The 11,868-nt window shown below is 32.6% G+C and overlaps 1 protein-coding gene across 2 annotated transcripts; it reads right to left on the reverse strand.

The window, feature by feature from the left end:
- Nucleotides 1–883: 883 nt before the first annotated feature.
- On the reverse strand, nt 884–10,143 carry LOC139823472 (glutathione hydrolase 1 proenzyme). 2 transcript variants are annotated; one of them, XM_071796036.1, is made up of 11 exons: nt 10,044–10,143; nt 7,433–7,580; nt 6,822–6,946; nt 6,535–6,674; nt 6,103–6,335; nt 5,818–5,978; nt 4,644–4,867; nt 3,782–3,977; nt 3,071–3,236; nt 2,464–2,610; nt 1,199–1,867 (listed from the first exon to the last, which is right to left on the reverse strand). In XM_071796036.1, exons 1-11 carry the CDS (start codon nt 10,049–10,051, stop codon nt 1,679–1,681), a joined length of 1,737 nt encoding a protein of 578 aa, XP_071652137.1. In that variant the 5' UTR covers nt 10,052–10,143; the 3' UTR covers nt 1,199–1,678. The 2 variants fall into 2 exon arrangements, with proteins under 2 accessions (XP_071652138.1, XP_071652137.1); XM_071796037.1 differs by lacking the exon at nt 7,433–7,580 and having other exon boundaries at nt 884–1,867; nt 10,044–10,116.
- Between the last annotated feature and the right edge of the window lie 1,725 nt (nt 10,144–11,868).

Genomic DNA, 11,868 nt, shown 5'->3' on the forward strand with positions numbered 1-11,868 from the left:
TTAAAAATATTTCTTAAATTCTATTATCATTCCATTATATCATTAATCTCATTTCATTTTCTCCTTTCGCTATCAAAACTATGTCGTCCGTATACGCTAAGGAATATATATATTTTTTCCTTAATCTAACTTCTTTTTCCATTTTTTTCTCTGTAATCAAAATATTGAACAACATTAGGCTCATTGAATATTGCTCCCTCAATCCTTTTGCAGTCCAGAAGTCTTCTCCTTCCTTCTCTCCTATCTTCATTCTGCTTACATCTCTGTTATCTTTTCTATAATTTCTTCCTTTACTTCTCTTTCCCTCATCGTTTCTCATAACACTCTTCTGTTCATCGAATCGAAAACAGGTGTTAAATCGATAAAAACATAATTCTATTGAGTAATTATAAAACTGTAACTATTAAATTACTGATTTACTAATTCAAAAATTAGTACCGAATGTGAGTCTGGCTCATTAAAAAATCAGTTCCAATTGTAAGATAATTATGATGTCAATGCAAATTTCAAGATTAACACATATACATGTGTAATAGAGCATGATTATAAAAACGCAAATTGTTACAAAATGTAGCCTCATTAAATATGAATAACTTGTTTATGAAATCATTAACAACTTGCCGCGCGATGATTCTTTACTTCGGGGAATAATTATGACAAATAGCACTAAGATGAATTTAAAGTTTTGTAAATCATATTAAATTACGTAAAATAAATTTACATTAATAAATAACAACGCAGTTAAAAATAAAAAATAAAATTTTTTGCGTTTTTCTTGCGTCTCTCTCTCTTTCTCTCTCTCTCTCTCAATAGTGTTTTAATAATCTCCAGTTTTATAACATGGGCTTAATCTGAGAAGAAAAAGTCATTATTTGCCTAGATATGCACCGTAATTAGTTTTCTATTTTATTAAAACATTTTATTATAATATTATTTCATACGGAGTTCTATATATGATTCGCACATTGCATGAACAGCACAATTATCGTTCCGCCTACATTATCAAGAATAGAATCCTATGTTATCAGTTACAGGTACATTATCTTTCGTTTAAACAATAAAAAGAAACATAATTTATAACATCCAAAGATTAATTTCATTAGTACTAAACATAAAAACATAGACATTTTCATTTTGGTATATTTAAATCATGTATAAAGTATTATGGATTATATACAGAGATGCGATGATCAATAAATCATGATAAAATAAATATTATTAATACAGGCAATTACAGTTTTTAAGTATTTACAGCCGAGTAAATAATAGGATATTATATTGATTCGGTCATCACAGTATATTTACATTTTGAGTCGACACGATATATATCATGCAAACGATTTAATTTTGAAATATATAAATTATCTTGTTAAATTATAATATTAAAAATAAAAATTTAGTATTTTCACAAAAATTATCTAATCATATATCATTAATATGCAGACGACTTTGTAACTTTAAGAATCACTTTGCACTGCTGCATTTTTTAAAATAGAATGTGATAAACACATTTTATGCCGCGTAGAGAGCAATAATTAGTAACTATGTGCCGTGATGATCACAATCGTTATTACAATTTAAAGAAAAAACCTACGATAGCGCAAAGAGGAATTAATGTTACATCCTTATGTTACAAGGTCATCCATGTGGGATTCTATACTTTTATTCTTATAGATTTTTACAGTCCCGCCGTTGTTCCTTGTCGGCGATAGTCTGAGTTCGCTGTTATAAGTCCGTTTTCCTTGGATATAGCCGTAATCGCGCTTCCAATTCCACTGAAAGTAGCGACGTTGTGCCCGATTTTATTCAAGTAATCTAATGTGACTTGACAAAAATTTTTCTCGTTCTGGATATTCATCGGCAGCAGCTGCAATTTTTTAATAGCTTCCTTAACAAGGCTGTTAATAATTACAGACAGTTATAAATAGACAGTATTTTTCCATTTAAAGGTTTATATATTTGATAATATTCAATAAATAAAGTAATTATCTTATTAACATTCATTGCGTGCGTGATGAGAACTAAGGAATATATAATTTCTACTATTTCCTTTTTTTCCTTAAGAAAAATATATTGAAGCATAAACAGTTTCTGGGTTATGATTAATTATATAAGAAAAGATTTCAGCAAATGCAGATTAAGAAATTATTCAAATTCTCAATTTTGTCGAATTTTATTAAATAATAATTTTAAGAATATATTTCAATAACAACTTCTCTAAAACTATTATCTATGAATATAATCTTTTCAATTTTTTCATTTTAAATATTTTAAATGTAAGATTTTTAATACTTTGTTTATCTTTTATTAAATAATATTTCTTAAAATAACTTTTAATAACAATTTCTTAAACTGCCATTTACGACATTTAAAAGTCGGTTTGACTGTAATGGCACAATGCGAACTTGGTGCCCGATTAGAATTAATTTCTTAAGTTGAAATGCTTATATCGCTTGAACTCACTTGATGATGAAGTCTGCGCGCATCAATCGCTTCCTTTATATCGTAACCGAACCAAAGATTCAAGACCATCCCAACAGCCACGCCGCTCGTGATCTTCGAACCACCGGCTGCACCAATCACTAATCTCACATCGTTCTTGTGATCAACCTTATAAAAGAGGTCGCACCATTGAATCAAATGAACTTAAATTAACGGTCTAGGACTCGCCACGAACATCTCACTCATTCTCTTCAAGATTATTTTGAAAAAAAGTCTTTAAATTTTAGATTCCCACACGGGTTTAGCCATTCGAATTGCACGAGAAACATTGACGAGATGATTTTATGTGGCGGCAGCGAGAAAATCGCTTCGTACGATCGCGTGACGATTGCGAATTGCAATTACATCATTGAGTTGAACGATTCCCGGAATCGATGGTTATCATGACGATGGCGATGGTTAATTGCAAACTCATTGTAGTCATTTTATTAAACGCGTTTCGCAACGTTCACGAGACGCCCGACTGTTTTGTTCACCGAACACGCGACTGTTTTGTTACACATTATTCCCCGAGTTTCGAGTTTCCAGCGAATTTATCGATGGTCACATTCGCGGTGAAATGGCTTACCACTATTGTCGGGTTCATCGAACTCAACGGCCGTTTGCCGGGCCGAATAAAGTTCGCCGGTGACGGCGGCAGCCCGAAGCCGTTGGTGATGTTGGGTGAGCTGAAGTCGTCCATCTCGTCGTTAAATATTATACCAGTGGACTCAGAGCGTATCATCGCGCCCAACCTGTTAAATAAAGATGTCTACAAAGAGCACGAAAAATCCTGCGCATTATACACCGCAGGATTTTATCGTAGACCGCATTCGCTGAATCGTTCCATTTTTAAGGATAGATAGATAGATATAACCCGCGCTTTCAAGAACGATCATATCAAACATATATATATATATATATTTCGAAAGTGAAGTGATTCAATTGATTTTCTCCTTCTCGTTTTTTAACGGGTCGATACACGAGGAGAGTATTATAGGAAAAAAGTTATACAATATAAAGTTTCTGTTCGCCTGAAACGCGTGCCGATATTATAAAATAAAAATTCTGATAATTTTATTTAAAAATGTTATTTATTTAAAAATATACGTTTGATACTTTATAAATCGATCATTATAATTATTTGAATATTCATAATGTACAATTTAAATTAATTAAATCCCATGAAAGTGAAGAAATTTCGCCTGAACGCAGTTGATTTTATACAAATTGTTTCGCAATTTAAGTATTCGATTAGAGTAATTGATTAGAGTATTTCGTCACCTACGATTTTACTTACACCTGATTGATGGTCGATGTGGCGGAAACGGCGGAACCGTCGGGAGCGAGGACGGAAACGTGCGAGGTCCCCGCATCCTCAATTGTTGCGGTGACGGCGCCGTATACCGCTGGATCTTGACTCGTGCTATCATCCTTAATCCTCTCCTTTATCATTTCCGCGTAATCATTGGACGTTAAATTGGTGAGCAGCGTGTCTACAAAGAAATAATTCCGTTAATCAGTTTCATTAAACGCTTCGTGATTAGCAGAAGGAAATTCAAAGAATGTATTAGAGAAAATCGCGCTGGAACACAGATACCAAACCTCAAACAAGTTTCGCCAGATGCGTTTATCTTTACGTGATGATATACGGATTGACGATTATTAGGAAACATATGACGCAATGATTTCCAGAAAAAACGTGCTGTATCGCGATATTAAGTGAAAATAATACATGCAGTTTAAAATAACGCAAACTTATAAGATAAACTCCGTTTCCTTCTTTCTTGCATGATTAATTTATTCTTGTGATTTATATTGATGTCAGTACGAGAAAAATTATCTTTATTTATGAACGGTATCCTTAACGCATTAATAATCAGAATATTTTAATTTTGAATGAGTGCATAACATTTTCTGTTAATGTTATATGCATGGTTACCATTTTCCTAACGATCTCGTAAAGTGATTACTAAACAAATCGTTTTTCATTCATGTTTAGCAACTTTTTTAATTGTTCGCACCCGACTACTTCTTTTTATAATTTTAATGACTTTATTTATAGTATTATAATATATACATATGTATATGTATAATTTAAAAGATATATTATCGAAGAATCGCGTTAAGAAATGTTATACATTGCGCGTTTACGGTCTCACCTATGCCCTCAACAAAATCAGGGTCCCCCAGCTCTGTTCTTCTTGCGTAAGCCCACTTGAAGGTTTCCACTATACGTTGCCACATTTCATACTCATTGCGGACCGGTAGCAAACGACGAAAGACATTCATTATGAATATCAGAATTGCGCCCGAGCCCGGCGGCGGGGCACTGTAAATTGTCAGGTTTCCCATTTTTAATGCGATCGGCTTTTTCCATATGGCCCTGCAAAGTAGACTTGCATCATCAATATGCTACTGTGACTTTCGCACCTGTCTTCTCCAAGTTTTCGATCCTATCATTATTTATCGTCATCAAGTTCACAATCATGAATAACTTGTAAGAACGAGGAAAGTAATTAACGTAAGAGCAGCTAAATATTTACTTTTATATAAGATTTTTGTTGTGATAGTCACAAATCAACGGTATCTAATCTGTTCTTATAATTATATCAATCAACTGGCTGTCGATAATGACATTTAATATGATTTCAATCGGTAATCTGATTTATATTTAATGTAATACTTTAATACTAATTGTAAGATGCAACGACAGAGATAAAAACTGTTATTTTTGGTCATGATATCCTGAATCGATTTTTAAATTGATTTGTAAATCGACTGGCTGTGTGTTATAGATAATGACATTTAATATATAATTTCAATCAATAATCTGATTTATATTTAATTTAATGCTTTAATACTAATTGTAAGATGCAACGACAGAGATAAAAACTGTTATTTTTGGTCATAATATCCTGGATCGATTTTTAAATCGACTGGCTGTAAATAATGACATTTAATATGATTTCAATCATATCAGCAATCTGATTCATATTTAATTTAATGCTTTAATACTAATTGTAAGATACAACGACCGAGATAAATTATTTTCAGTCGTGATATCCTGGATTAATTCTTTTAATATAATTTAAAAATTTTTTAATATTTTCGTTACAACAGATCGTCAGCATTGTTTTTATTTACATAATGACATTCCATTTTTTTATGCTCTTTCGTAAAATTTTAACTGCGTAAAAGAGATAAGTTTCTAAGAAATAAGTTTATTTGCCTTCGGTCTCTAGTTTAATCTATATTTAAATAGCATGCTTTATTTTACGAGCATCTATAAAATTATTTAAAAACCCAGAAATAAAAAAAAAACGTACTACACACCTGTATTCTTGAAAATCTCGTCTCGTGATTATTCCTTTAAACTTTGTTATCTCCTCGACCAATTTGTCTGTAATATTGCCATTATAAAATACGTCGGGGCCCTTTTCCGCTATCAGCTTCAACGTCCTCGCCAGTTTGGGTCTCTTTATTCGGTCTCCCGCCTGTAAGTGTTCCTCTACTTATTTCATAGTTCATTCCACGAGATGTTCGCCAGACAATGCGAGAGTTTTCAGAGTTTTAAAAATGATAAGAGGATCTGGAAGCGAAAAGCGAGGTATTACTCACGATCCACGGTTTACCGGTGTCGGGATTTATGAGTATTTCAGCCAAACTGCTCTCGTTCTTTATCATAGGCTCCTTGTTGGCCAGATACGCGGCGAGATAATCATTGACGCGCGATCCAGTTTCGCACAATTTAATGGTGGGCTCGAATAACTCAGACCATGGCAATTTCCCGTATTTTTTATACGCTTCCCAATAGCCCATAAGCTCACCGGGAACAGCGACTGCCAGACCACCTATTCGACAACACATAAATTATGTAGTCTATTGATTACATCGGCTCGGCAGACCATTGTTATTACGCGCGAGCAAAGATAGTGATACACATTTTATAATTAATCGTTACGTTACATCCAGTAGTAACTATGACATCTTTTAAGCGATTCTGACGTAAGTGTGCACATATCAGTAAGCTTTACTGCGAAAAAATCCTACCATACATGGCTAACTTAGCATTGCCATCGAACATGTCCTCTGTCGCAGCCATCGGGGCGGTCTCCCTCGCGTCCAGATAATCCGCCGTTTTGCTCTTTGCGTCCCATATCGTCATAAGAAATCCACCGCCCAGTCCCATGCTTTAAATTGAATGTAGAAATATTTCGTTTGCTGTATATTTTGTTCGCAAATTTACAGGCAATTAATCGACTTTCGAATCTCTTGTCGAGTCGCGAAACGTTCTCCATAGGAAGAAAAAGAAGATGAAAAATAGAAAATTGCAATACCTGTGCAAGGATGCGACGCCTTCGCAAAGAAGTGCCGCTATCGCCGCATCCACTGCCGAACCATTTCTAGATAAGATATCGGCACCAATTTTTGAACATTCTTGACCGTTTGTCGACACGGCACCCTGTTCACGAATATTTTAACCGTGAGAAAGACCTTTGAAACATACTATATGACGTATTACATCTACTGTATCTCACGCTAGATTTCTTTCTTTTACATTGTATATATGAAACAAAGCGAATATTTGTGAGAAAATAACAAATGAAATAAAGCAGTTATTGAAATAACAATTCCAATGAAAATATTGTATATTTTTGAAGCAAATACATACGCGCATAGCATTACTTCTATTATTTACTGTTATTTAATATTAAATTTAATCCTGTATTAATTAATTTTCTGTTATTGTTAGGACGAGAGATATTACGAATTTGGAAATAATCATATCTTTTTTCCGGAACGCTATATTTTAATTAAATGAACAATTCGAGAATACTCTTTTGTTTTATACATGTATAAGTCAAATGTCGATATCTCTATTATTACGTTGTAATAATGTAATTAAATCAGTCTTTGTTTTTTATACTCTTTGATTAATAAATATTACCTTCGCATACCGACCCAGTTTAGAAGAACTGATGTACTTTACACCACATGTAACGTCTGAATTGAGCGTGAAGACTACAATTAATGCCACGAAAACGGTCACAAGTACGACCGCCGTCACGCTGAATATAACCAGCTTTTTTCGCACTCTGCGCAAAACATTTAAAAATAAATATTAAAAATAAGATTTTGACGATTTGTTCTTTGGCGATATAATTGACCCGTGTTTATTTCATGAAAATTCGTAATTAAAAATATCAAATGAAAGCTGCAATGATGGCTGCAAGACCATAATACAATCTCTAACTTTAAACATTGCTAAACTAACTTAATCTGCATAACATTCCATATGTATGATTTTTATTCGAAATTCGCGTTTAATTGTAAAGAAATTTTTATTTTCTACCGCATTGATTTTATGATATGCGTAAATTAAAATCCGGTTATGCAACGCAAAATTAATCGAAAAGTTGAATAAATCGAGTTATTACAATATGCATGTATGTGCATATATTCATTTTTTTAATAGGAAGTCGATGATTACGATGTACGTCAAATTACTACGTGATTGATGAAAGAAGCCGCACAATAGTGATCATAACATAAAAGTCAGTAACGCTTAGAGCTTCTGCCGGTTATAATCTCATGGTCACTCTATGCTCCAATGGTTTACCATGACCGCATTTGCACCTGTTGTAAAGGCCTATTAGTGGCAGCAAAATACAATTATAACAGCATGATTACATTATGCAGCGTGAAATAATTTTACGTCATCTAAAACAGTTATATGATTTATTTTGCAACGTGCATCAATAATCTCATGTAACAATATACGATTTATAAATAAATATTGAAAAGATCTGTCTATAAGTAAATAAAATTGAAATTAAAACTGAAATGCACGTACGGATAAATTAAGGTATTGTGCTACAAAGTTAGTAATTTGCACAGTTAGACGAGACGTAATAATCGTTTATGAAGATAAAGTTTCAAAAATTTTTTTATAAGCACTCCCGTAATCAACAACGCATTTATGATAAGATTAGCGATCTAAAATGTTTATATAATTAAACGTAGATATGTATCACTCGCGAGAAATATCAACGCGCCGCGGCGTGTATCAATTGTCACCTTTATTGCCGGCGTTGATTCAAGAACATGGTCAGTTATCACAGTCGTGCAATCACAGATTTGCACATGTAGAAGACATTTACTATACAATTCGCTGAGATTACGCAATAATGTGTATACATCATTCAATATATTCACGCACCATATGGACTTAGCGTTGAACCATTGCAAACTACTCCTTCTCATTCTTGTCAATTTCAAGATAAGGATACGACTTAAAATACGGCTGTAAAATTATAAGAGACCTACTTTTGCAACAGGTTAATTAATCATACTTAATTAAACATGTTTAAAGATCAGTAAATATTTAATTATCGCGCACTTTATCGGTCTACCAATTTCTTTATGAACGTACAATAAAGATATAACTTGAAGACATTAATGTAGTAGATACGACTTGTGTAGATAAAGCGATAAAATAATTTTTTTTACTTTATTAATCAGGGGATCAGACATAAAGGAAGTGAATGACTTAAAATTAAATAAATATGTCTTCTTTAGTCAATGTTATCGAATAACACAGGCCTGCACAGGTGGCACAGTTTTTTAAAACACGATTTACAGAATTTCAAATTACACGATAACGTCAAAAAAGAAGCAGATTTATCGCAATACGTTAATAAGTTTTTGCCAAGGTTTTTACACTTGAAAAGCATACTACGTTTTTTCACAACTCAAACATTCTTATTACGTCTTCGTAACTTCAAATTAAATAATGCTTGCTTAATTACAGGTGCGTTTAATTAATTACAGGTGTATTTAGTTAATTACGAGTGTAAGACTTTAAATTGCACAACATAATGTAATTTACAAGCATATTTCATTTTACATACTTTAGGTAAAAACATATGTCAATAAATATTTTTTTTAATAGTATATACATATAAGCACATAATTTACTCTCAATTGTGAATTTTTAGCAGAACTTGCAAAAAATTTATCTTTCGTTTAATAAAAATGTGTGGTTAGGTATACATAGATTAGATATTAACTTAAACGTTTTATTTTTCCTACGAATATTTGGCCTTGAATATTTTATTTTTTTCTTTATTTCTAATGTATTAATTTACATGTGAAATATAATGACTCAGTAAATAAATATAGCACAAAAATACTCAAATGGATTACGTTAAAACAATTCTACTCGACAAGCACATTCTCTGCACAAATCACACAAGTTTATGCAATTTACGTTTGCACTACTTTAAGCATCAAAAATGTTGCGAGCTACGGAAATAAAGAAGTGTTTCACGTCAGCGTCAATTTCAATTGTCGCGTACACAAAGACGGTCGTGCAATGCGCAACGCGCAACTTTCACTCATGCGTTGCACGTTGAATTTACATAAATTTTTAACACATCGAACGACGAATTAGAGAGACCGTCATTTCAGTAGGAAAAAAGATTATGCAAAAGTCGTGGTGTCAACATAGACATTTTTATTACTGCCTTCGCGGAGCGATAAAAAAAAAGTATACCGACCCGATCATGTTGAACAGGCGAACGTAACTCAGCGAGCATGACAGAGCACCCAGCCTTGACTAAACGTTTCTCTAAGCCGATCGCTTCTCTTATAAGAGCAACGATACCGTTTCTATTTATTCATCCCCACTCGCTTGTGCGAATTTCCGGAAGCCAAAACGAACGCGCGTCTGATTTATATCGTTTTTATTTTTATTTTAAGCGCACATTTTTCATTTTTTTTTCTCTAAAATTTTGGAATTATCGCGGCCACCAATATTATTCGAATCTGATATGACAATTTTATTAAAAATTAATGTGGTCAACTAAAAAACGGAGTATAATGTCTGCAGTTATGCGTGATGAATCTTGAGAAGATACATGTCAAATGCAGCTGTTTCATTTCTATACTATTTTTATATTGATAAAATAAATAACATAATAAATAAGGTTCATAAATAATGATATGTACACACACACGCACACACACACACATGTATAGATATATGTAGGTATATATGTATGTAATATTAAGTGTCTTTTCGGCCCTGTCACTTACTTTCCTAACATTGAGCATAAATTATTTTACTGAAATAAAAGTTGTAATACAATATATACATATAGTATAATATATAAATAAATATTAAGACCAAAGAGAAATCTCTATTTAACATTCAGTATATGGCGGATTACGAATCAAAATTTTCCGGAGTTTATATTAGTTTAACAATAATAACGAGATATATTTTATAAAGGAATATTTGTTTATATATAGAGAATTTGTATTTCCCCGCAATAGATTTTCCCCCGGATGGATTAATATCTAGAGATTACGTGTCACAGTAAAATTAAACCCAGGGAAGTACAGAAACAATCGCTAATTATTCCGAGTATTTCAATAGCAATCTTTCTAAAAACAAATTTTCTTATAGTTTTGTATTGCATAATCATAATGTCCACGATTACGAATATCATATAATATTACAATATTAATATTATTCTAAAAGTAGTACACACATCATACAATGATAAATGATACGCGTCTCTAAATAAGTTACATCTACGCAACGATAGATAAAAAATAGAAATGCCGAAGTAAAAAGAAAACAATGTCACAGCATTATTATTGTAAAAAGCATAAGAATAAATGCAATATAAATTAAAACAATGCCGCATGTATTCAAACACTGAGAGCCATCATTGAGAGAGAGAGAGAGAGAGAGAGAGAGAGAGAAGTCCACTGTACGTATTTAACGCTAAACATAGCCATATCTTCACTATGCATATTATATGCGTAGCGTATTCATACATATGTACAAAACGTTACATATGTAATGAGCGTTTTATAAATAAATTATCGCATCTCTTTTATTTTTATGCGACGGCGTCGAGCATAAAAGGAGAATTTCGTCAGAGAGAATTTTCATAGAACGAATATTCACAGCTTGATCTTATATTTAAGATCTTATAGGTGGGATTCAGTACGAATTTTAAATATCTAAAATGTAATCTTAAATATTAAAAAATTCGATTTTCTATTAAAAATTATCTCGATCCCCCCTGCAGACTATAGACGGAATATTAAAAACTACCTAAGATCAGATCTGAAACGATCTTAAATACAAGGTTGGACTGTAAATGCTTATTGCTTCCCTTACTCTGATCTTGGGCGAGCTTAAGATTACATTCAGCTAATAAAATTATTATAAATATAAGATCGAATTTTATAAACGCCGCCCATTGATCGAGCCTATAGAACACTAGCGATTATCTCGAAGTATAGGGACTGTCCAGTCTTGGGGACACGCACGGTGTGTTTCTAGGGAAATGCGTTGTCATCTTCGCG

Source organism: Temnothorax longispinosus, unplaced genomic scaffold (assembly GCF_030848805.1).
Source record: "Temnothorax longispinosus isolate EJ_2023e unplaced genomic scaffold, Tlon_JGU_v1 HiC_scaffold_108, whole genome shotgun sequence".
Classification (NCBI taxonomy): domain Eukaryota; kingdom Metazoa; phylum Arthropoda; class Insecta; order Hymenoptera; family Formicidae; genus Temnothorax; species Temnothorax longispinosus.

What these genes read in the sequence shown, in the direction of transcription:
- LOC139823472 (XM_071796036.1), bottom strand. An exon ending in ACACCGGTAAACCGTGGATC is followed by an intron (nt 5,979 to 6,102) that starts GTGAGTAATACC and finishes GAACACTTACAG; the next exon opens with GCGGGAGACCGAATAAAGAG. An exon ending in ACATCGACCATCAATCAGGT is followed by an intron (nt 3,237 to 3,781) that starts GTAAGTAAAATC and finishes TTTATTTAACAG; the next exon opens with GTTGGGCGCGATGATACGCT.